The sequence below is a fragment of the Symphalangus syndactylus genome, chromosome 11, assembly GCF_028878055.3.
Source record: "Symphalangus syndactylus isolate Jambi chromosome 11, NHGRI_mSymSyn1-v2.1_pri, whole genome shotgun sequence".
Lineage (NCBI taxonomy): Eukaryota > Metazoa > Chordata > Mammalia > Primates > Hylobatidae > Symphalangus > Symphalangus syndactylus.
The window spans coordinates 49964660-49990112 of record NC_072433.2 but is presented as its reverse complement, the minus strand read 5'-3'; the positions used below and the strand labels follow the sequence as shown (position 1 = coordinate 49990112).

At 42.1% G+C, this 25453-nt stretch overlaps 1 protein-coding gene across 1 annotated transcript in view; it reads right to left on the bottom strand.

Annotated features, from left to right (window-relative positions):
- The window catches only part of LOC129492801 (cyclin-Y-like protein 1B), an 89843-nt gene that overhangs the window by 3204 nt on the left and 61186 nt on the right, over positions 1 to 25453 (bottom strand). Inside the window, exons 5-12 of the mRNA XM_063612765.1 lie at positions 23043 to 23104; positions 20638 to 20672; positions 15219 to 15319; positions 12006 to 12041; positions 9866 to 9917; positions 9159 to 9278; positions 4958 to 5124; positions 1166 to 1328 (exon numbers count right to left, since the gene is read on the bottom strand). Coding sequence (XP_063468835.1) covers positions 1166 to 1328; positions 4958 to 5124; positions 9159 to 9278; positions 9866 to 9917; positions 12006 to 12041; positions 15219 to 15319; positions 20638 to 20672; positions 23043 to 23104 — 736 coding nt within the window. The remainder of the gene's footprint in view (positions 1 to 1165; positions 1329 to 4957; positions 5125 to 9158; positions 9279 to 9865; positions 9918 to 12005; positions 12042 to 15218; positions 15320 to 20637; positions 20673 to 23042; positions 23105 to 25453) is intronic.

Genomic DNA, 25453 nt, shown 5'->3' with positions numbered 1-25453 from the left:
TTTTCATTAAAAACCCATGTCCTTCCTACAGACAGTACTTGAAACACTGGCACCTTATGCAGTCTAAGTACAAGTCTCTCAGCCACTGCTGCTTTGTCTAATAAACTCATGGGACTGCACTGTGTTATATACAGTACACAATGACATAAATTTCCAAACTGTAAGTAAAAGACAGTCAAGAGTGGTAAGTGCATTGTGTATACAGATATAATTAGGAATACAATTGCATTTATTCACGTATTTTTGTCTGAATGGATAGAGGTTAAAGACAAAACCCATTAAAATCAGATTAAATGTAATTAAAAATATTCTGAATTATGGTCATAGCAGAAAGAATATCAAAAATTTTTTAAGAATATGGATCACTGGCTGGCACGGTGGCTCATGCCTGTAAGTCCAGCACTTTGGGAGGCCAAGGTGGGAGGATCACCTGAGGTCAGGAGTTCGAGACCAGCCTGACCAACATGGCGAAACCCCGTCTCTACTAAAAATATAAAATTAGCCAGGCATGGTGGCGCATGCCTGCAATCCCAGCTACTCGGGAGGTTGAGGCAGAAGAATTGCTTGAACCCGGGAGGCAGAGGTTGCAGTGGGCCAAGATCGTGCCATTGCACTCCAGCCTGGGCAACAAGAGTGAAACTCCATCCCAGAAAAAAAAAAAAGTATATGGAGGATCATTGACTGTGGCTCACACCTATAATCCCAGCACTTTGGGAGGCCGAGGAGGGTGGATCTCCTGAGGTCGGAAGTTCAAGACCAGCCTGACCAACATGGAGAAACTCCATCTCTACTAAAAATACAAAATTAGCTGGTGTGGTGGCACGTGCCTGTAATCCCAGCTACTCAGGCAGCTGAGGAAGGAGAATTGCTTGAACCCAGGAGGCGGGAGTTGCCATGAGCCAAGATCACACCATTGCACTCCAGCCTGGGCAACAAGAGCTAAACTCTGTCTCAAAAAAACAAAAAATTAATTAATTAATTAATTAAGAATATGGATCCTTCTATAAACTGTAACAGATAAGAAATATGATGCCAAAGAAATAAGCTCTTTGGTCTGTTAATTTTAAGGTTTTCATTTTCCAAATCACTACTTAATATGATTTTGTAACAGATGTTGGCTTTTGTGGCCGATGGAAAATTCCACTAAGTGACTTCACATCCTTACCTCCAGTTTCTGTGCTTTATCTTTGTGAAGAGAACCAAATAGAAAATACAGGTCATGGCCATATGCCAAGGCATGCAGATCGAAGTAATATTTTGTATAGACACTGGCAGATATATGAATATTAAACTCAAGTAGCTCTAAGAAATCCTTCTCCATCTTGCCCCTAGGGGAGGAGAAACACAATAAAACCAACATAGGACAATTCTAGTCAAGTGGGTTATCTTTAAAAATACCATTCTGAGCTACTAGGATGCTCTAAATTCTGTTTTGAAACAAATAAAGGCTGCCTGGTCGGGTTCCTACACTAATGTCCAAACAAGACACAGCTGCTTGGGGTCTCTTCTGCATCCCAGCACCCCAAGTTTGGGATGAGGGAAAGGTGGAAGCCTCTTCTGCACTCCTGCTGTGGACTTGGGGCTCATTCTTCAGAGTTCCCTTAGGGCAGCTGCACAACTCAAACTCCATGCTCACTCACAAGCCCCGCAATAGCAATCACATCACGGGAATGATGGGTGCCATTTATTAGCTCTGAAGGACCTCCAGGCATTTTTACCAGGATGATAACAGGAAGGGGCTAACTGAAGTAGAGAAGCACCAACAGGAGGACTGGGCACATCACCACGGCAACAGATGGACCCATGGAGAGCCACCGTATTATCTCAGAGGAGGAAAAACTCTAAGGCTACAAGAAGGATTCATCCCAAATAAATACTTACAAGCAAGCTACATTCCATGGCAAAAAGATCCCCTTCCCTCTGCTCCAGCCCGCAAGGCTATGTCAAGGGGGCATAATGCAAGTTTCTGCTCACCTTAGTGTTGTGAAGAGTTGAAACTGCCACTATGACAGGGCAAGGATATTCTTTAAAGTTTGAAAGGCAGAAAAATCAAGGAGAGACATTTTGGCTAGACTAAACCCATTTTATGATGTGATTTCCAGTAGGGCCCTGGCCTTATACACGCAGTCTTGCTCCTGAGTTGGGAATGCAACCCTGAAGTGCTCAGCATCTGTCACCCCTGGCCAGAACGGGATTTGGGGGAGTTGAATACAGTGGGAGATGAAAGGGCTGGGAGCTGTCCTCTGCCACATGGTCATCCAGCCGCCCTCACCAAGGCTAAATTAATAGGTACACAGAGTAAATCTGGCTGTTTTCAGAGTAACCTCTGTAATGAGTTAATTGCTTAAAAATGAGCAGTATCTGAACAATACATTTGGTTTCTTGGTTTGAAAGTTTTTAATATTTTATTGAAAGTTTTTAATATTTTACCCAGTGGCTAAGTCAACAAATGCTTGATATTCTCCTGTAAGGGGGACGGTTAGACCACGAGCCAAGATGTGGTGATCTAATTTGCTGAACTTAAAACCCAGCTGAACCTACTTCCAAAAGTAATTTTCTGTTCACATGTCGGTAAGTCTATAGAAATTTAAATATATATATATATATTTGAATTATATATATATATATATATAACTTGAATTATTGAATTAACTTCTAACCTCCAAGCTGTCCTTGTTGATTCCTAGGCAGAGGCCAAACTAACTTTGGGATGAACTTAGTTTATAGTTTAACTTTGAAACAAAGACGGTAGCAGCCCTTTCCCACAAGAAACCTGCTTCCTGCCTGGGGACTGGACTGCCTTTCTAGGACTAACAAATTAGCCACAAGATTAGAAATTATGGTTTAGGAGTCATGCGGCTGAAGTCTGCAAGAGTCTGAAGCTCCCCCATATTGCTCCTGGGAATAATATCACTATTGTAAAACCTAAGATCAGTGCTTGAGATATTTTGCAGGCCCTGTACTGGGATCAGGTGGCACCACTCCAATCAACAAACTTGGCTCATCTGGTTTTGTGGCCCCCACCCATAAGCCAACTCAGTGCAGGAGGACAGCTTCAACGCTCTCTGATTCCATCTGTGATGCGACCAACAGCACTCCCCACTTTCTGACCCTCTACCCACCAAATTATTCTTTAAAAAACCATCCCAGAGTTTTTGGAGAGGCTAATTTGAGTAATAGTAAAACTGGTCTCCCGTACAGCTGCCTCTGCATGAACTAAATCTTTCTCTATTGCAATTCCCCTGTCTTAATAAATCAGCTCTGGCTAGGCAGCAGGCAAGAAGTAGTCAGGCAGTCACAAACCTTGCTTCCTTCAAGGGACCAGTTTTCAAATGGATGAGTATGATCAAGGCCACTTTAGTGTTTGCAACGTCCAAAGCACTTCCGTTAGTTTCAGATTCATTTGCGGTCACACTCTTTGCTAAAATGGCTACCAGGAATACCACCACGATCACTTGGTTTATACTGTTAGCAAAGTGGTGGCAAAAATAGATTTTTGTTTTTGTTTTCGAGACAGGGTCTGGCTCCATCACCCAGGGCTGGTGTGCAGTGATGTGATCACAGTTCACTACAGCCTCAACTTCCCAGGCTCGGGCAATTCTCCCACCTCAGACTCCCAGGTAGCTGGGATTACTACAGTTGCCTGCCACCATGCCCAGATAACTTTTTAAAAAAAATTTGTACAGACGGGGTTCGCTGTGTTACTCAGCAGGTCTTCAACTCCTGAGCTCAAGCGATCCACTCACCTCAGCTTCCTGAAGTGCTGGGATAACAGGCATGAGCCACTGAGCTCAGCCGCAAAGGGGTCATTTTTAAATGTAGATATACACTGAGGTATATCTACAATAGACACTGTATCTTCAATTGCAGACATACACTGAGGTGATTCAGAATGATAGTATTATCTGGAGTCATGGAGAAAGGTCACAAAACTAACTTGTGCCACTGCCTGGAATGATCTTGATGGGCTGCTGCTGCTCAATGTGAAAAAGAGCTGCTCCCTTGTCTTGCACAGATGCAGCCTGCACAGCTGTCCTCACTGTCCAGCGGGCACCCAGGAAGGCTCTTCTGGAAATACCTCCCTGCTCACCCTGCCTGCCAGCTCCAGGGCCCACCCCTTCACAGCAGTCATGAGGCCGGATTGGAAGGCAGTCCTGGTGAAGCTGTGTGGTGTTGGTGCATCTGGGAGGAACCCTATGCCTCTGCAAGGCTCCTTGCACTGTCATGGGCAACTCCAGACCCCAGAGTGCTGCCGCGGATGTCTGAGTACCCATGGAGCCTTGAGTGTGGTGGGCATGGGGAGCTGCCCCAGAAATGCTTTTCACACCACAGGCGAACGTTGGAGGTTCTAACTCATCAGGCTGATTTCCAAGCACACGCAACACTCCCAGTGGGGAGGGGCCAGGGCACAGGAATCTATGGCTATTTAACTTCATATCTCAAGGTTCCTATAAAAAAAGATCTTCAGATAAAAGGGGGAGGAAAGGACCAGCAAAAGCAACTACACAATGGGGGACTTAAGTTGAAGCTAAAACTTCTCCACAGTCCAGAATCCTTAAGACCTTAACAGTGTGGCCAATTATTTCAAAGGCCAGATGTTTGCCCTTTAAAAAGGGACTGAAACTGGCAGATAGCTTCTAAAAACCTATAAAGATATTTACTGTACTGTGCCATTCTCATAGGACACTTGTAAGAGATTTGCCAAAAAACAATCAGAAAAATACTTTTCAGTTTATCCAGGAGGTTATTACAACAATAACACATCAAGACCTACCCATGAATGCCGGAAAATATAAACTGTTACACTAAAGCCGGGTAGAGAGAAGTCTGTTGTCTTATGCCTATTTCCTTTATCTGCACAATGAAACCTATAAAGATATTTTTTACAACGTTAACTTGGAGAGCAAATGAGTTATGGAAATTGGTTACACTGTTCGCCAAAACCTTACAAACTCACATGTTCTCAACTGCAATGTCCTTGGGATTCTGGCTGTCATCCACACTCCACAGACCACCATTTCTCCAAACCTTGGAGGCAAGAAGCACAGCTCCAAGGACAATCTTTTTCCAATTAGTAGGACAAAGATCGATGTTAGCATTAGTTAGAAGTCGTTCAATGTACACCTGCAAAATAGAGCACTGCTCTTTGATTTCAGTTCAGTTTAAGTGTGGTGATACGAACATTTAAGAATGAAAGATTTCTTCTGGTTTTGACCAGAAAGTAAGTGTCTTTTATTCTTATGCTCTGCAGAGACTTTGCTCAAAGCAAGAGGCCAAATCACAGTCATATTGAGATACCTCTGCAGGCTACTCTGCCCATAGACATTTCCAGCCCAATTTCGGTCACAGGGATGACTGGACATCCCTGTGGGCATGAAGAGAGGCACCATTAGCACCTTCACACTCATGAAAGGCAGCACAAACTCAGGCCCAGTGCGGATTAAGGTTGTTCAGGAAACACTCCAGTGCCGTCCGTGTGCAGCGTCACACCTGGCTGGCAGGTAGGAATTTTACAGGTGTGCCATGCTTGAAAATGTAACGCCCAAGTGATACTGAGAACACTGCTGTCTTCTCCTTTTCACAATAACTAACCCACTCTTGGGACACCAGCTGAGGAACTGCGGGCCAAGAGCACTTCCCAATGCCTGCCGTGCAGACAGCATGACAAGTGCAGGTCTCTGTGGCTCAGAAATAATCTCCATATTCAGTGCCTTCTTAAGGAACACAGGTGCGTGAAAGGAGGGTCCTGCTCACAGCCCCTATTTTCCATGTCTCCACAATCACTTCATGAAAACTCGTTTCTTGTCCTACAGTATCTGCATTCAGTCAATTCGGTTGGTTTTTAGGTACAGACAGCTGTCGGCCTCTGTATCCCTGGGGTTCCTCTCAACCTGCCAAGCAGTTTGTGAGACAATCTCAGAAAGTATTTTCTATCTTTCCAATCTCTATCCTATAAAGAAATGGGTGAAGGACCAGCTGAGTGAAGGTTACAGACATGAGCTGTGAGGCGTTGCCACCCCAGAGGGTGCTCTGCAGAAGAGTATGTCTCTATGCTACTTGAAGTCTTTGTATCAAGACCAAAGGAGAACAGTTCATTTTAAGAGAGTTCATTTATCATCCGAAGGTGATAAATCGGTGGCTCAGATCTGGCAATGTTCTCCAAACTCAACTGTGTTTCCAAACTCAAATGGCTGTGGAACGTGATATGTTCTTATGAGAGATTCTGCTCCCTGAAACCCTAACTCTGCACTATCGAGTATCCTAGGAATGACCCTCCCTCCCAGGGTTCAACTCCACAGCATTCATTAGAGAGCACTTGAACAGCATTGGTGAGCCCTCAACTTCCTGTCACCTTTACTGGTAAGCTGGAGCTGCTGACACTCACTGATGCCACTTGCCCTCCTGGGTCAGTGAGAAATCTCCTTTTTTAACACCAACTCTTCTGTCAGCACGGTGGATCCCATCCCACAGTTACAGAATACTTTTGTCCAAATTACCTCTTCTTGAAGACTTTCTCCCTCTCTGCCAGAGATTTCCCCCAATACAAATGTGTTTCCTGTTCCCATCCTGCTCCCCACAGCTCCCCAGGTGCATCCTCTCATTTGCTTACAGCATCAGGCCCTGTTGCCAGCTCCTCACCTCCCATCTCTCATTAACCCACCTCACCCATCCCCATCACTTGCCGAGACTCCTCTTGCCAAGGTCCTTGGAGTCTTGACGCCTACAAACCAGAGCCCTTCACCCTAAGGCTCCACTCCCCAAGCTGGCCTTAATCTTGTCCAGGGAATGGCCATTGGCCTAGCTCCTGGGGACTAATACTTACGTGTGAGTTACCCTGTTCCAATCTGTGTGCAATCCCTCTATGCCTGCCTTCACGGGTAGGCTGCCTGCTTCAGATTCTGAGCCACCATGGGTAATGGCTCACCTATATCACCCTAGTTGCTTCTTGGTCCTCTTCTCTGCCCTAACCTTCCTCCCAGCTGTGGTCTGCTTTCCCCAAAGCAGTCGCCATAACCTCTTAAATTAAGAACACTGCACTCCCCTGCTCAAGATCTACCATGAGTGCCCCCATCAAACTGGTTGAACTCCTTCTTATGGCCTGCAAGCCAAAGGGCTCTGTGAGCTGTGGCACTGCCTGTGCAGCCTCATCTCTTCTGTTCTTTCCTTCATTCCTCTCACCACACGGGGCCCTGCTGTTTGTTCCTTGAACACACATGAAATGTGTTCCTGTCTCAGTCCTTGCACTCATCCCACTACCTGTCATGCCAGCACTCCTTATCGTCCTCGCTTTATAGTCAGGTCACTGTTCAAATGTGACCTCTCTAGAGAGGCTCTTACTGATCATCCTTTCTGAAATAGTGAGCCCCTCCCGTCACTCTGTCTTTATCCCGCTTTATCGTTTTGCTATTTTCCATAACCTAAAAAAATGCTTTCCTCATTACAACATAAGCTCATAAAGACAAGGACTGTGTTCAACCTGTCCTCTTCTCTTCCCCAGCACTTAGAAGAGTGGGACGGGGTCGGCATCCAGGGGGTGTTTATGGAACAGACAACTTCTTGCAACATTTAGCACAGTGACCACAGCCTTTCCCATCCTTTGTTCTTCTTTTATTATCCTCTCCTGCTCTTCCTCCTCCCACTCTAGCCACTTTACTGGAGGCTTGTCCCTTACATGCTGGTAGTCCTTACAGAGCTATCTTCTGTCCTCCTTTTCTTTTCCTTTTTAGAGATGGGGACTTGCAATGCTGCGCAGGGTGGACAGAAACTCCTGATCTCAAGGGATTCTCCTGCCTCGGCCTCCTGAGTAGATGGGACTATAGGTGTGTTCCACCATGCCTGGCTTCTCCACTTTCATTCTAAACACTTTCTCTGCATTTGTTTCTTTGAGACAGTTTCGCTCCCGTTGCCCAGGCTGGAGAGCAGGGGTGCGATCTCGGCTTACTGCAACCTCCGTCTCCCGCGTTCAAGCGATTCTCCTGCCTCAGCCTCCTGAATAGCTGGGATTACAGGTGCCCACCACCACACCCAGCTAATTTTTTGTATTTTTTAGTAGACAGGGTTTCAGCATGTTGGCCAGGCTGCTCTTGAACTCCTGACCTCAGGTGATCCATCTACCTCAGGTGATCTGCCTTCCTCAGCCTCCCAAGGTGCTGGGATTCCAGGTGTGAGCCACTGTGCCCAGCCTTGAGTAGGTGCTCTTAGTCTTCATTCCTTATTTCTAGTTCAGATTCATGCTGCAGTCCCAATGATCCAAATATTGACTGCACACAGCCACTCTGCTATCTTACAGGAACACCAAATTTAGCCTGTCTACAGTGAACACCCCCTTCTTCCAATCCAGCTTTCCCCCCAGCATCAGCTCTCTCTCTCTCTCCCTCCAGCTGCAAGTTCCACTCCTGCTTCCTGCCAGCAGGTGCTGAGCATTCCAAACGGCCTGCAGCTCGATGAAGAGGCCTGCATCTCATCCAGTGCCCACGGAGGGGTTTCTATGCAGGTGCCCAGCAAAAGCCTTCTCTTCTAAGCTCTAGCCAGATGCTAAAGGAGAGGGTACTGCTCTAAGTATCTTTTCTCTCCTGGCTGTGTGGTTGACATTCCTCTACAGGTCAGTGTAGGGAGGGGTAAACCAATCCCAGCCATCTGAAGAGGACTTGCTATTCAGAATGAGTCTCACCACAGTGATTCTTTGAGAATGATGTAGAGGTAAGGACACAGCTGCAGCTTAACAGGCTATCTAGCAAAGCCTGTGTCCAAGTCTTACTGGTACCACATTCCTGGGCAATTTACGGAGCAGGCACAAGAGGTCAGCAGGAACAACAAAGCATTCAGAGCAGCAGCTCCCAGTCACAGCATGCATCAGAAGTGCCCAGGGAATATGGCCTGGGACTCAGCTGAGATCTACATTGGAATCTGTTGAAGGAGAAACCAGAAATCTCTCCTGCTGCCTTTAATAGCAATTATTCTGTGATAAGAAAAGCAATGGCATCATTTTAAACCATAATGAAGATTAAATTCAAATATGTGTATTTACTTTGCTTGCACAGGTTTCTCTTAAAAGATCTGATGATAATTCCAGGAATCTACTTTTAGTTAGAAATACGGCCATACCCTGTGTAGGAGACCAGTTGTTAAAGATGCTTTATAGATAAGAAATATCTTACCAAAGCTACGATTGCACATGGAGCTGTTAGTTTCATGAGTTGAAAAAGAGTATGGAAATATCTGAAAATACAGTTGCATTTGGGATCATGCTCGAAGGATTTCCCTGGAGCCTTCTCTTCCTGAAAGAAGGAAAAAAGGCAACATAAATATCCACTCAAGAAAACTTTTTAAGAACTCTTAAGATGGCAATGTTCACATTTGTGCCCACGTGTCCCTTACAACAATTCTGATGGGATGTCTTTTAATTTTAAAAATATAAACAGCAGGACCTTAAAATATTTTTGGTTTTCTGCAAACATAGGCCCTATGGTAGCCCTGTGGCTATCATATGTGAAGAAGGAAGTTTTTAACTTTTTATAGCATTTAAACTGATTTAAATTTAAATTGTTTTCTAGTTCTATTCACAGAGATTGTGCATATTTGTCAGGACTATTTACAAATATTTATATTGTTTGGTGCTACAGAAAATTATTTTTTTAAATGACACATTTTGTTATTTGGATGGTATATTTACTCCCCTGAGTGCACTAATTAAACCGAGCTGCAAGTCAGCTCTTACTCCAGCATGCCCACTGGACAACACTCCTTATATAAGATGATTAGACACAACAGAGGGAAGACTTAAAGGTGGGTGATTTTGACTTCAGCATCAACTAAATACAACTCTATGAGACAAAAATAGAACCTCAAAGAAAGTGACACTTACTGAAAGTGGATGTATTGGCTCTTCCAAAATAGCCAGAGATCTATTTGCAGATCTATAAAATAAGAACGTGCATTTACGAAATTAATTCGGGAATTGTTAACATCTCAGTAAAGTACCTGCTGGGAGTAGGGCATGGAGGGTGGAGGGAGATACACCTTGTTTGCTTTGCTAAAATTTGTTCACCAAAACAGTTTTTGCAAATTTTTCTCTTGGATCCTGGCCTTCAGAGGGTTTCTTGACCTCTTTTTCCTTCAGCACATAATGTCCTGAACTGTGAAGTCTTTTCTACATTGATGAGCCAGACTTGTCTTTAAATATTGACCCCACACTAACAGTCAATGGTAATAAATTATATCTATTTTCACTCCTCTGACCTCATGCTGGAACACAAGAACAATTTATGAAGCAGTGGTGGTTGCCAAAAAAGTTTTTAGAACTTTTAATAAATGTGAATGAGATTCAGATTTCCCCAATCTTCCTGTAATATACATCTATCATATTTGTTTAAGTCGTTTGAGTTACAAACTTAATTGCCTTTTTATTTTAAAAGAGGCCAGTCTTTAATGGACTTTAAAAAACTAACACACTGTGTGCTCATTTAGGAAACCAGTGGTTCTTCAAATGTGGTTTGTGGACCCCTGAGATCCCCTAGAAGGCCCGTGATGTCACAACTTTTTTTTTTTTTTTTTTTTTGAGACAGGGTTTTTTTCTTTCACCCAGGATGGAGCACAGTGGTACAAACATGGCTCACTGCAGGCTTGACTCCTGGGCTCAAGCGATCCTCCTGCCTCAGCCTCCCAAGTAGCTGGGATGAAATGTGCACACCACCATGCTCAGCTAATTTTTAATTCTTTTTTAGTATAGATGGGGTCTTGCCACATTACTCAGGCTAGTCTCAAACTCCTGGTCCCAAGTAATTCTCCCACCTTGGCCTCCCCAAGTGCTGGGATTACAGATGTCAACCACCACCTATGGCGCTAAATGTTCTTATAAGAATACTAATTCAACCTGACAAACTGATTGAAAATGAAACATAAGAATAATTTATTACTTTCTAAAAGTATTAAGACATTGCTTGCTTTCTCACTGTTCAACACTTTTAATGATTGCATAAAAGCAAAAGTGGGTAAAACTGCTGGTTTCTCAGTATGAATAAAGGCTGTAGTACCAAATTATACTAGTATTCATTCCACTCTTCACTGTCCCTTGCAGTTTTTGTTAAAGTAGCCAGCTTCACTTAAGAATGTCCTTGATGAAACAGTAAAAATTCATGGTGTTATTAAATCCTGAAATCTCTTTTTAGTATTCTAACTAGGAAGTTCACATAAAGCACTTCTGCATACTGAAGTATGGTCGTATTAAAGAAAAGCACTTGTGATTTAATTGTGAGCTGAACAAGCCAATTTTTCACAGAACACCATTTCTATCTGAAAGTATGACTGACTATCATTCTCAAAAAGAAGTCAAGTGAGTCTGTCATTTCAAGGAAAATAACAAGTATTTGTTGTGTATAATAAAGCTAACGCTTTCAAGCTAAAATCAGGACTTGGAAAACTCATATCTACTACTGTGAGCTTGACAGCATCTCAATATTTGAAGACATTTTTATAATCATGGTGATACTAATGAAAGTGAGTTTTTGACACTAGAGATGAACATGAATTAATATTTTCCAAATAGCCAATGCATAATATTATAAAAGCTGGTAAGGGGAAAGATCCATTTATTGTACAAGAAAGATCAGTGAGTATTAGTGGAAGAAATTCATTGATATGTACAATCCCATTATAACTACTTTAATAAATCAGCACTTGTGAAGTTTTGGTGTGGCTAAAGAATACCCACAATTACCTGAAAGCTTTAAAAATACACATTTTTTCTACTATATATTTGCATGAGGCTAGTTCATCTTTTTCTTTCTTCTTTACAATAAATTGCAAACAAGACATTAAAAAATACACTTTGAGACCCTCGATAATTTAAGAGGTAAAAGAGTCTTACAAAAACCCACAAATGATTCACTTTAATACTGTAAAATAAGCACTCTACAGCTTATGTCTATAGTTATGACCTAACAGCGTGTGTCCTATTATACAAAGTGATGAGCTAGAGTAACAAGGCAGGTTTTCAAAGAGCTCACCTGTGCTTTATGCTGTAATATATTGCCAAAGTCACACTGTGGAGGGAAAAATATATTTGTAAGAACTGATTTTATCATTTGTTTGGCCTGAAGATATGTTTTTAAAAGGGGGAGGAGGGAACCCTCTCAGTGGCCCTGAAATCATCTTGTTCGAAACAGTACTGTATGAGCACTTTTCTTTTGTTTTAGCTCTCTGGCTTTATAGTGAAAATAGGAGAACCAAAATGCTAGGCAATATGCTGTTAGAAGAAGTTTCTGCTGATGGTTAGTATATATAAATAATTACATATTTTCCCTGTCATTTGCTCTTCTATCCATAGAACCTTTCATCCTGTGCAAGTCACTTACATCTATGTGTACATATGCTTCTATTTAGGCCATATAGTAATGTTTTGCTTTATAAGTGGCTAAGCCCTGCATTTCAGCTGATTTAGTTCACCATCACCTACTCACCCATTTGTCATTATTTCCATAAAAGCACATAATGAATGTGCTTTATACCAAATAAAGTAATTTAAAATCACCTATGCATAATTATTAGCAGAAAATTAGTAAACATAATGCACACAAAATTAATGACACTTTTAGCTATCCTGATATAAGCAGCACTAAACACACAGTGTAACACTGCACCATACAATGTTCATGACAGGTATTTCCACATTCGTTTAAACAAAATATTAGTGAACAAATACAACTCTTCAGATGTATGTTACTGTGGTCCTAAGTCATCCTCAGATGTTGTGTGGCAGCAAACAGGGGCTTCTCTTGGATAAGTTCTGTGCTTCCATTTGCCCTCAGCATTTAAAATGAGGCTCAGAATAATTTGAGAAGGCAAATTTGAGTTGTAAAAAGTAGGCCTTAGAACATTATTAGTATCTAAGATGGATATTTCCATAGTGCCTCAAACAGTTTCATCTCCAAATTGATTTCAAAATCACAGAATTTGAAGTTACATGCTGAAAAGACCACTGAACCTTACATGACACTCCATGAACCACCCATTTTACAAATAAGAGAACCAAGGCTTCAAACTGATTTAATGCCCAAAGTCTCCACATAGTGCTTTTGTGAACTGCAGGTGTTCACGAAACACTATGGTACGGTTTAAATTTAAGCATATGCACACATACGTAGAAATGACTTGCACAGACGAAAGGCTCTATGGGTAGACAGGAGAGCAAATGACAGGGAAAACGTGTAATTTATACGTGAGAACCATCAATCCTCCACGCAAAGGAAGCAGTGGCCCCCATGTTTGCTGCACACTGGATCACCCAAGGAGCTTTAAAAACAGCCTTACTGCCAGCTGGAGACATTCTGATTTAATTTGCACTGGGTACGATTTGGGCATCAGGGTTGTTGGCAAAGTTCCCCAGGTGATTCCAATGTGCAGCAAAGTTTGGGAATGACTGAGTTAGGGTTAAGGTCAGAATCATCTGGGATGCTTTTATCCATATAATGATGCCTCACGTACTTAAACGTTTTTCTAAAAGGCTTCTGAGTGCCCAGAGATGGAGGGAATGTGGAGCTGGGAAGATGCATGTGTTTGCAGACATATATTTTGAAGAAACATGTATATGTGATTCTAATATGGCTCACTCATCCCTTTGAGAACAATGGACTACTAACCATGAAAAACATTTTTCAAAATCTTTCCAAAAAGCCAATTTGCTGTATTAATTTGCTCAATAAACCTTCATTTCATCAAAAGTAAATATACCAAATGATCCCTTCTAAGATTTGAGAGCAAATTAAAACTAACTGTACTTCAAAAACAAACTTCTAGGCCGGGCGTGGTAGCTCCTGCCTGTAATCATAGCACTTTGGGAGGCGGAGCTGGGTGGATTGCTTGAGCCCAGGAGTTTGAAACCAGCCTGGCCAACACAGGAAAACTCCATCTCTAAAAAGGAAAAAAAATCCTATTTAAAAAAAAACTTATAAGAATTAGACTATGCTGGAAGAAAAAGCAGAATCTCTACTTGTTTAAGCAAGGTGAAGCTTAAAAACTACTTTTGAATTGCATACTGAAACATCAGAATCTTTTGAAATCAGAAGAAACCAGGGACTCTAGCCAAAACAGAGTGGCTTTTTACTTAGGGCTGAATACAAACATTAGGTGATGACTCCATAGAGGCCAAACCTCAGGGCTTTAGACATAGGTGGAGTCCAGTTCCTGCTGAAACAGAATTTGATCTCAATAATTGTTATACATGAGAGAGGAAAGTAACATTATTATGATCATAAATTTACCATTGTTTTTATTATTGTACTTTTAAGTTTCAGGGTACACGTGCACAATGTGCAGGTTTGTTACATATGTATCCATGTGCCATGTTGGTGTGCTGCACCCATTAACTTGTCATTTAGCATCCCTCCCCCCACCCCCAATTTTAATTAAAGTGGAAATTACTGACAAATTAGCTATCCCTCCCCCCTCCCCCCACCCCCCAATTTTAATCAAAGTGGAAATTACTGACAAATTAGCTTAAAAAGCTAGTACATTAGAAACAAAATAAAGCCTGTAAGCTAGTCATGTTTATAGACTGGAAAGTTAAGTTAGGGATAAGGACATTAACAGGCTAAGGTAGTAGTTCTCAAACCGTTTTCCCAAAAATCAACACTCATAATCTAAGGAGATGTTAATAATATTCCCTGGACACCTCCAATGGAACTGGGCTTTGTTGTGACTTTTTAAATACACTTGAACCCATCATTCAAGGGTGTTTTGAAAAGGCATCTATGATTGTGGCCTATGACGTGCTCATGCATGATGGGAAAATTTAAATGCAGATACACTATGGTACCACTGGAGGACAAGCTGTTCCTTCATCCAAGAGTAGTTTCCAAAGTAGTACCCATCATCTTGGGCCTGTAGCCCATAAAGAACTAATAATTTTTCCCAGAAACACCCCAATAAAAAGCACCTCTCCTTCCCATTAGGTTCAACACTATCATAACATGAATGCATGTGCTTTTTCTGGGATTGCTTATTTGCTATCTGGCTTTTCCTTCTACCACACAGCATCTAAAGTTAAAAGAGAAACAGAAAATTCATATTTAGGTCCCAGAAATCCATATATAATTGACATCAATTTCTGAAACGGCTTGCTGAAAAGGGCAACCAAATGGCTGAAATGACAGAAGATGGCCGGGATGCTTTTAGCATACGGGGGTCTGTCACTCAGCCCTTGGCAGCCTCGTTGTACTCACTTTTCTAGTGTGTGTCTAAGATCAGGCTGGCTGACTGTGCTGTTATCTAGCAATATGGTCGAACGTGAGCTGTAGTTTCTAGCAAGAAGCCATGGAGGTATCTGAAGGAGAAGGAAGATAGAGAAAAATGTCACAATAGGCTGAACCAACAGAAGTATGGGCTTTTTTCCTTAGTCAAAACGTCAAACAATAAAGCATTAAGGTATTTCTTATGCCCCGTGACCTGCCTGAGTGTGGTATAGTGAGCAGCTCTATGGGAAACTCATTGGAGGCGCTTAACTTCCGCAGATGATGTTTGAGGAATGGGTTATAAAATGCTGCCCTTGCTATGATACCAATCATCAAACCTGGCAAGCCTCTATTATGAACTCCCTTTTTAAATAATGGGAAAAGTTTAAAATAACATTTCATGGTTTTTTATTATGCAGTAAAAAGCAGCTGAGATTTTCTATTTCTTATTCACTAACTACAACAAAATGTCATACATTAAATAATATTGGCACAAGAGGCATTTTTATTGCAGTAAGTAAAGACCTAATACTACATTCACTAAGTTACTAATCCTAAGTGTACTCATTCAAGAGACAGTATGATGGAACCAGCGTTTTAGAGTCAGAGACCCTGTGTGCCAGGGCGGCCCAGTGACCAAACAAGTGAGGGGCCATAGGTCTCTCTGGGCCTGTTTCCTTGGGGGAAGATAGAAAAACTACTGCTTTAAGACTCTCTCACATCTAGAAATCAGATGATGAAAACAACTTCGGGAATTTAACTTTCACTTCATGTTTACATAAGACTGCTATTACATTACTCAAATGAGAACTTCCGAGAATACATTCATTTCAAAAGTTGATTGATTTTATTCTGTAAGTTATTTCACACACATCATGGCACTGTCCTGCTTCACTCATGCTGCTCTCTGCCTGGAATACCTATTTCTTTCCCCCTTGTCCCAGCAAGCTTCACCTCCTCTGCCTTCTGGGATCCCTCTGCCAGCAACCACACCACAAAATATTTCCGGTTTTGTGTACTCGTCAGTCTAATTCACCGTGTGTTACATGATGGCAACTGCCTGCAGAGCATCCCCCTGGTGAGAAAGTAAGCCTCTCCAGGGGAGGGAGGGCCCTTCCTCTCCTAACCGCAGCTGCTGAGCACAGAATGTGGGAGAAATTCAGGAGTTCAATAAATGCTTGACAAGTTATTTAAATCAGTTACAATTTGGAAGATAAATCTTCCTACAGTTATAAATCGGTGAAAATTTATCTGCAGTGCTATCAGAGAGGTGACAGTGAACCTTTTGAGCCCTGTAGAAAATAAAGTATCTCTAAAACACTTTAAAAGTATCTATTCATTTGTCGAGAGTGCAACAGTCAATATGGAAACTGCTTCATCTGTGTTTAAAAAAATGCTCTTCCTGGCCGGGCGCGGTGGCTCACTCCGGTAATCCCAGCACTTTGGGAGGCTGAGGCGGGTGGATGATGAGGTCTGGAGTTGAAGACCAGCCTGGCCAAGATGGTGAAACCCCATCTCTACTAAAAATACAAAAATTAGCTGTGTGTGGTGGCACGCATGCCTGTAATCCCAGCTACTCAGGAGGCTGAGGCAGAGAATTGCTAGAACCCGGGAGGTGGAGGTTGCAGTGAGCTGAGCTCATGCCACCGCATTCCAGCCTGCGTGACAGAACAAGACTTCGTCTAAATGAAAGAAAAATGCTCTTTCTGAAAAATAATGGCAGTAACCAAATCCTAGTTACCAAATAGTTGAAGAGATCAACAGCATTATTTAAAACCACAAAATACCAATTACTGTAGCTTTAAAAAAATAACTCAGATGAGCCTTCCTTCCTCCTATTGGGATATGCTTGTCTACATCATGTTATCACACTCTTCCATCAGGGTCTCCCACAAGTACGTGAAAGACAGGGTAGGGAGAAGATCTAATGGTAGTTTATAAAAGTACAGAGTATTTAAAAATTGCCTGTAGCCAATAATCAGAAATATCCATAATTTCTTAACAACATTTGGCTTGTTTCAGATGCCTTTTACTATAAATTCACTTACTACTTAACAAAAATCCCAGATGTTTTTGAACAATATTACTATTTGAAGGACCAAATTCTCCTTCAAGGCAGAAATGTTTTAACTCTAGCTGAACTCTTATGTCTCTTAAGCTATTCTATTAACGTATATACTTTACATTAACAGTGTATGTGTGTCAATGTACATACTATTATTGCCTCAAAAAACAAATATAGCATGAAAAATGAAAATGGACTCATTGAGATACTTTCATTCAAAGTCAAAGAAGGTATCCCTTAAAGTCACTACTATTAGGGGTGATACAGCATAATACTACGCCATAACAAAAGTTGTTTCTGAGGAAACATCCATATATGAGACTAAAAAGAACAGAAAAAAGATGCACCAAAACATAGACTAGTTGGTACAGCTTTAGGTGATAGCTGTCCCCATTTTGTTCTATTTAAAATTTCATATAAGGAACATATATTGGTCTGTGGTTTTTTTTTTTTTTTTTTTGGAAGTCTTGCTCTGTTTCCCACCCTGGAGTGCAGTGGCCTGAACTCAGCTCACTGCAACCTCCGCCTCCCAAGTTCAACCAATTCTCCCACCTCAGCCTCCTGTGTAGCTGGAAATACAAGTGAGCACCATCATGCCAGGCTAATTTTGGCCAGGCTGTTCTCGAACTCCTGGCCTCAAGTAATCTGCGTGCCTCAGCCTCTCAAAGTGCTGGGACACAGGTGTGAGTTACCATGCTCAACTCTCAAGATCACTTTTTTCTCCCCATTTTTTTACAAGACATGTTTCAGCTACTTTTTAGATAATGACTTTCAGCTGACTTAAAAATTTCTAACACCTTGTGTGCTAACAAAAACAGCTCCATCTATGTTGCACAGCAATGGGACCACATGGCATGTATGGAGTTTGAATAGAATTCTTACACAAAGGCCTGAGTGGAAAAGTGTAATATGCTTATTGGAGGTATAAATAGAAATTGTCTGAATTAATGTCATAATTATGTTGAATTTAAACTTAGATTTACGCTTACATATGGGTTCTAAATTTGGATTAAGTATGATGGATTCACCAGAAATTTATTTTCTCTTCCTTCTGAAATCTCATTAGTATTAGTCATAAAATAAAACATTATACACAGGACCAGGAGACAGGATTGATGGCAGATGATCCTGAGTCAATGCTGCAAGGTGAAAAGCAGATAGAGGAGCGGCAACCGCCATGGAAGCACAACTTTGGAGCTGACAGGGAGTGACCTGGACAGAAACAAGCAATCTTCTTTGTTTTGAAGAACCCAACCCAGGCTCCAAAATCAGAAGCACAGGGTACCTGGGAAGGTAGGGTGAAATATACAACAGAAGCCAGCAAGGTCAACTGTAAAGCTGTGCTTAGAGCCCCAAGGCCACCTCCCCTCCCATCTTATAAGGAATATGTATGCGCATTCTCTGGATATATTATACCTGAGGGTTTCTGGGCTCAGAGCTACTAGGGCTGAAACCTAGGAAATGGGATTAAATTGCACACACAAAGGGAAACTCCACCTTCCTTCTCAACCCTGCTTCTAGAAAGCCAGCAGCCATGCTTGCACTGCCCAGGCAGAACACTGGGAGACCCTTCTTGGAAGAGAACTGAACCATTGTAAAGAAAATACGCTCAAACCCTCATATAATACACTGATGTCCCCCAAATGAAAAGCTGGCTTGACCTCCAAATCCCCACAATGAGACCCCTTAGTGAACAAAGGTCCTGCTTCCAAACAGAAAAACCCTAAGACCACCACACGTCGGAGAGAAGCCTTCAATGAGAGATCAAAACAACAGGAAAATGGAAGTCTTGGGACCAGTAAAAATTCAGGAGCAAAACTTTAAAAAAAAAAAAATCTTAAAATACACTTAAGGAGATAAAAAAAAATCAATAGAAGGATTATCACAGAAAGTCAAAGAATCTCTAAGAAGCAGAATAAAAGACAAACTGGAAAATAGGAGGGGAAGAAATTAAAGATCAATGCAGAAATACTGGTCTAAGAGGCCCAACATCTGAATCATAAGAATACTAAGATAATAATAATAAAACAGAGAAAATAAGAAAATTCTCTAAAAGAGATAGTCTGCAGGCTTAATGGCCGCAATAAAATAAAAGGTCTCCACGAAGCTGTATTGTACAATTTCAGAATCCCAGGAATAGAGAAGATCCTAAAAAGCTCAAGAAATGTAAAAAATGGTTACATATGATGCATCACACAAAGGCAATAGTTTCAAGAACAGTATAATGAAAACACAATAGAGAAATGTCTTCAGAGCCATGAAACTTAGTTTTCACTCTAGAATTTTATACTCTTTAACAAAGGAGGGGTTTTGAGAGAGGCTAGATCTCTATACATATGTGTCCATGAGCCTTTCCTCGGAAACTGTGCTCCAGCACCACTGGGGAGTAACACAAGGCAGAGGGCAATGCACAGTCTAGGAGTCAGGGATCCAACGTGAGTGAGCGCAGAAGAGTTCAGAGAGGGCTCCCAGGAAAACAGGCCCAGGACAGCCTAGGGAAACATAATCTATCCTGGAGGAGGAAAACCAAAGGCCAAGGAAAGTTGCTCCAAGAGAAAAACATGCTACATATGTTTTAGTAGATAAAACATTATTTCTGTTAGGCATGTGACAAATGTTACAACACTTGGGGAAGAATAGCTGTCAAAAAAGAGGCAAAGGAACATAGTCAGAAAATTAATTCCATACACAAAATAATGAAGGATATGAAAACAAAGAGGCCAGCTGGGGGGTAATGGTCGCATTTGGCTTTATGAGCTATCACGGGCTAGGAAAAGGGGGGGTTATCTGGTAGAAGTACAGAAGCGTTCAGATTTCAGAAATATTTAAGAGAAAAAAATGAAGGATGTACAAAGAGGAGGCACAGTCAGAATATTATATGACTCAGCAGTGAATAATATGTGCATACCCATAGTCATGTAAATATCAATTAGTGATTTAATTAAAAATGTGTTACAGGTGGAAGAAACAGAGAGAAATAAGGTCACAGTGGAGTGAGGAAGCTACGCTTTCACCTGCTATGACAGGAAGTCAGCAGAAAGTGTTGAAGAAAGTGGACTTAGCTATTTTTAATTTTATTTGAATACAAAAGATTAAATATTTAAGGCAGATACATCACAACCAAATTGTGTAACTTAAATGTCAGACACCCTTAAAAATGGGCACAGTAAGCTAAAGACTTTCCTGCATAAATCCGATACTTAGGAAAATAGAAGAAATTCAGAAATTCCACCAAAAAAGGATCATGCTGACAGCACTGGCTCCCTGTTAAATATTTAAAGAATCATGACAGATAGACTTTTAATTCAAACAATTAATTTCTTAACTTTTCAAAAGCTTACTTACATAATATAGGTGAGAGCTCCTCCTCTCTTCTTGCACTAAGAATGAAAAAATAACTAATCAATTCTGGTATAAATACCATAGAATAAAAGTAGTTGCTGATTATCTGATTATCACTATATAAAATGAGATAAAATTCCTTTTTTAAAAATTCTTACCAACAGAATTTATAATTTAAATAATCTGGCATGATGAATCTCGTAAAGTAAAATCTAAAAATATAGTTTTACTTTTTGACCTAACAGATATTTTATTACACAAATATGAAAGAATCCCCACGTACATAAGGAAAGGCAAAACAAATTAGGCAAGTGTGTGCCCTGCAAATCTCATGTTGAAATGTAGTGCCCAGTGTTGGAGCTGGGGAAGTGTTTGGATCACAGGGGCAGATCCCTCATGAATGGCTTAGCACCATCCCCCTGGTAATGAGTGAGTTCCTGCTCTGAGTTCATGCATAATCTTCTTGGCTTTTTGTTGTTGTTGTTGTTCTGAGATGGGGTCTCACTCTGATGCTCGGGCTGGAGTACAGTGCCGTGATTATGGTTCACTGTAATCTTGACCTCCTAGGCTCAACTGATCCTCCCACCTAAGCCTGCGGAGTAGCTGGGGCTGCAAGCACGCACCATCACACCTGGCTAATTTTTAAATTTTTTGTAGAGTCAGGGCCTCACTATGTTGGCCAAGGCGGGTCTCAGACTCTGGCCTCAAGTGATTTGCCTGCCTCAGCCTCCCAAAGTGCTGGAGTTAGGGACATGAGCCACCACACCTGGCCTGACCTGCTTGTTTAAAAGCAGGCGGCACCTCTCACTCTCTCTTGCTCCTTCTCTCACCATGTGAGAGGTGACTTCACCTTCCACCATGATTATTAGGTTCTTGAAGCCCTTGCCAGAAGCAGATGCAGCACCACACTTCCTGTGCAGCCTGCAGAACCGTGAGTCAATAAAGCCTCTTTTCTTTATAAATTATCCAGTCTCAGGTATTCCTTCATAGAAATGCCAAAATACAGGACAGATGAGAAATTTAGCTAATAAAAAATTTACCTATTGTATATCTGAACCCCTAGGCTGTAGTGTTTTCTGATTCTACATTTACACATAGCTTACTTTCATTACCAGGATCTAATAGAGCTGACAGCTCTAAGAACCAATTTCTGGCCAGGAGCCAATCTCTAGATGCACTACAATCCCTGCAAGCATCCCAAAGGACTTATCGGTCATCTACTAATATGTTACTGAAAAAACAAATGGGTCTTTACACAACTGAAAAGTAGCCTCTCTTAAACTCAGATGTTAAAATGAGTGTCTAACATAATTGAACATGGTATCCTCAGCACAGAAAATCATTTTGTTCTAACACAGGTCCAAAGAATAAAAGCTACAAGGGGGACTTGGGCCACACTTTGTTCTCCACAATGCCTCCTCCTTTGAAGTTGAACTGGTCTCACTGACACACATTTCTCACTGCTGAAGAGACGAGGACACGGGGTAGGTTTTCTTCCACTTCCATGCACTCTATGTGTGAGAAGCCCATGGTTCTGGAAGAAACTGAGAAATATAACAATCCTAACCAGAAGTTACCAGCTCAAGACAGGCAAAGTCCACACAAACTATGAAAACGCAGGGGAGAAACCCACTTTTTATTGTGCTGCATTACTTCAGATGTTATTATAGAATCCCCACTTCTTGTATTCTTGCTGTTGAAAATAACTAAACATGGTGTATGGCTTTTTTTTGAAAATAAAGTAAGATTTAGCAGAATGTTACAAAAAATAAGCAGGAGTACAGAAAACTCCTACAGTTTTAATTCTCATCCTTAAACAAGCAGGATGTGGAAAATTTACACTAGTTTCACACACTAAGGCTAATCTGGAAAATGGCACAGGCCATATTTACATTTCCATTACATTTGAATGAATAAGTTCTGAGAATGGATGTGATAGGCTCTCTGAACATGGATGTGATAGGCTCATGTGGTTAGAGCACTGTGTAAAAAAGAGGCCAAAATCACAGATCCAATCTAGAACAATGGATTCTTTTCATTTGTTCAAGTGAAATCCAACCTGTAGCCTAAATCCTATCACTCATCATTAAAATGGACTCTTTGGAGCAAGGGAAAAATGGCAAAGACGTATGAAGAAAAAGGCCTAAGTCCATGACTACTACATTAAATCATGTGGCCAATTAATTGCATTGATAACAATGTCACCAATTGCGTAAACACAAAGTCTGCATGTTCATGAACAGTGACAACTAAAGGAAATTATGTCACACATTAAAATAAGACAAGTAAATGTATGAAAAGTTGAAACATTTTTAACTAATATCTGAGTTCCTCTAAATATGTTCTGTAATACGCAAAACAGAAAGTTTGTAGTTTTTTGCTTGGAGGAAGAAACCATATTGTCTTACCACTCATTTGATATTTTCTCAGGAAGAGTGTGCTTTCCCTTGGATGGTCAGAGGCAAAATCTGCAGAGGAAGAAGAAGGAAAAATGTAATAATTTAGATGAGTAGAAAAGACTCTTTTTAAAGCTACACATCCATTTTAATCACTCTTAACAGTCTTGAGAAAAGTTTTTAGCAATAAATGTAAAGAAAATAAAGGCCACAATGTCCCAATTCTGCTGAAGAATGCGAAAATCACAGAAGTTCTCCACGTACGTGGAATAAAACCAGGCTGTGTCTGGGACTTCTTTCTAAAACTTGCACCTAAATAAACTGATGCAACTTGTAGATGAATCATATACATGCCCTCCTCCTTCTACTTATCAAATAGAACCACCCTCCTCTATGCTGCTATTTCAGCACATTTCAGGGAAAGTCTCAAGCAGCAAGTGATGCTGTGGCCAATTAGTGTCAGACACTGGCTCCATATATCAAATATATAAAAACAAAGAGCTGTTTTCGGCAAAAAACAATTTGGTAAAGAGACAGGGTCACACTCTGTTGCCCGGGCTGGAGTGGTGCAGTGGTGCCATGGAGCCAGCATAGCTCACTGAAGCCTCAAACTCCTGGGCTCAAGTGATCCTCTTGCAGCTGAGACTATAGGTGCAAGCCACCATAGCTGGTTAGGTTTTAACCTTTTTTTTTTTTTTTTTGTAGACAGGGTGATACATGAGACATACATGAAAATGTGTTATAAATCCTAAAGAATGATATAAAGAGTCTATTTTGGGCTCTCTTCCAACACTGCCCATCTACTACCTAGTGTGTAACACCACTCAGAGGCTTACCTTACACCACCAAACAAGGAAAAACTTTCACAAGTACTTGCATGCTTTGTGTATAAAGGTACAACTCATTCACATACTATCTTTGTTCATTCTTTCACGATTTTTGAATATTCCAAGAGTACAGTACTTTCCAGTTACAAAGGCACATTCATCATGAAGCTTAATTATTCTAACGTTTAAATAAATCAAGAGGCCAACCAAAGTTTAAACAGAAGAGCTGTAAGACACTTCCACCATAGGAATGAAATCTGTAGCGTACATTTGCTATTTTGAAAACTTAGTTTTTGGCCAGCCTGGGGAGATGAGAAAGGGGCCAGAACTGGGCACTGGGGCAGGGAGGAGGAGAGAAACCACCAGATGCTGCAGGGAAAAAGAATGAGGGGTGGGGGCAGGCAGGCATGAAGCAAGGCCAGTCCTCCTGCCTGGTCCGGTCCCTGGGCCTAGGAAAGCTGGCTAGGGGCAGCAGGAAGGAACCCAAGGCTGTGGATGCCTCTAGGGGGGACCTTGGGTCAGTGGCGGCCAGAGGCGCGCCTGAGGGAAAACAGTATCAGCTGCCTCCTTACATTTGGGCATCTCCTGGTCGCTGATGTGCTGCAGGTCATGGCCCTCTTGGGCTCCGAAATCCGACGGGGCAGGCTCCACAGCAGTGGGGTGTGGTGCTACTGCCACCTCCACCTCCCTGATGTTACAGCTGCAGAGTGGTTCCGCCCACCGCACCCTGCGCTGTCTTTGCTTGGGGCTGGCATTAGGGAGCAGCATGTTCCATCTGTGGCGGCTACACTCCTCTCTGCCTTGGCCTGCACCTTTGCTTGATGCTGCCTCATAGATGTCAGCGCTGCAGGACAGCTCCCCAGACCTCCTGTGCTGGCCCCGCTTGGGGCTGGCGTTGGTGCACAAGCAACAGCTCAGCGTGTTCCCCATGGGGTAGCTCGGCTCCTCTCCAGCAGCTTTGGCCCTCCCTTGCTTCCAAGTCTGCAGAGCTCAGCACTTCCTCCACCTCTTCCCAGGAAAGGTACGCTGGCAGGCCAGCCCCTGGCAATGGGGCTGCACCCCACTAGCAGCCTGCACCTCGCCTCAGATGCCTCCCCTCAGCTGACTTGTCTGCAAGGGTCCCTTGGGAACCTGCTTGGTTTATTTAGAATGGGTCTAGATGTAACAAGCTGTAATTGCGAGGAAGAGAGCACAGAGGGAGCTCCTCCTCCTTCCACTGCTTCCCACCAACTGAAGGAGGTTGCCCTGACAACCGGCAGAGCTCCCTCCTCCTTCCCAGGAACCAATCAGGCCCAGAGTCCCTTCCACGCGCCCCCGCCCCCATTGTGATGTGGGAGCCCAGTCACGTGGCTCACCAGGCCCCGCCCTGCTGGCAGCCCTGTCCACACCTTTCATTCATTGCTGGCTGCTGGGAGCTTTCAGGATTCTCCACTGTGAGGAAAATCTTATGGTTTCAACAAAGGAAGAGGCTTATGTAAAAGAAAACCAGGCCAGGCGCGGTGGTTCACATCTGTAATCCTAACACTTTGGGAGGCCGAGGCAGGGGAGTCATGAGGTCAGGAGATCGAGACCATCCTGGCAAACATGGTGAAACCC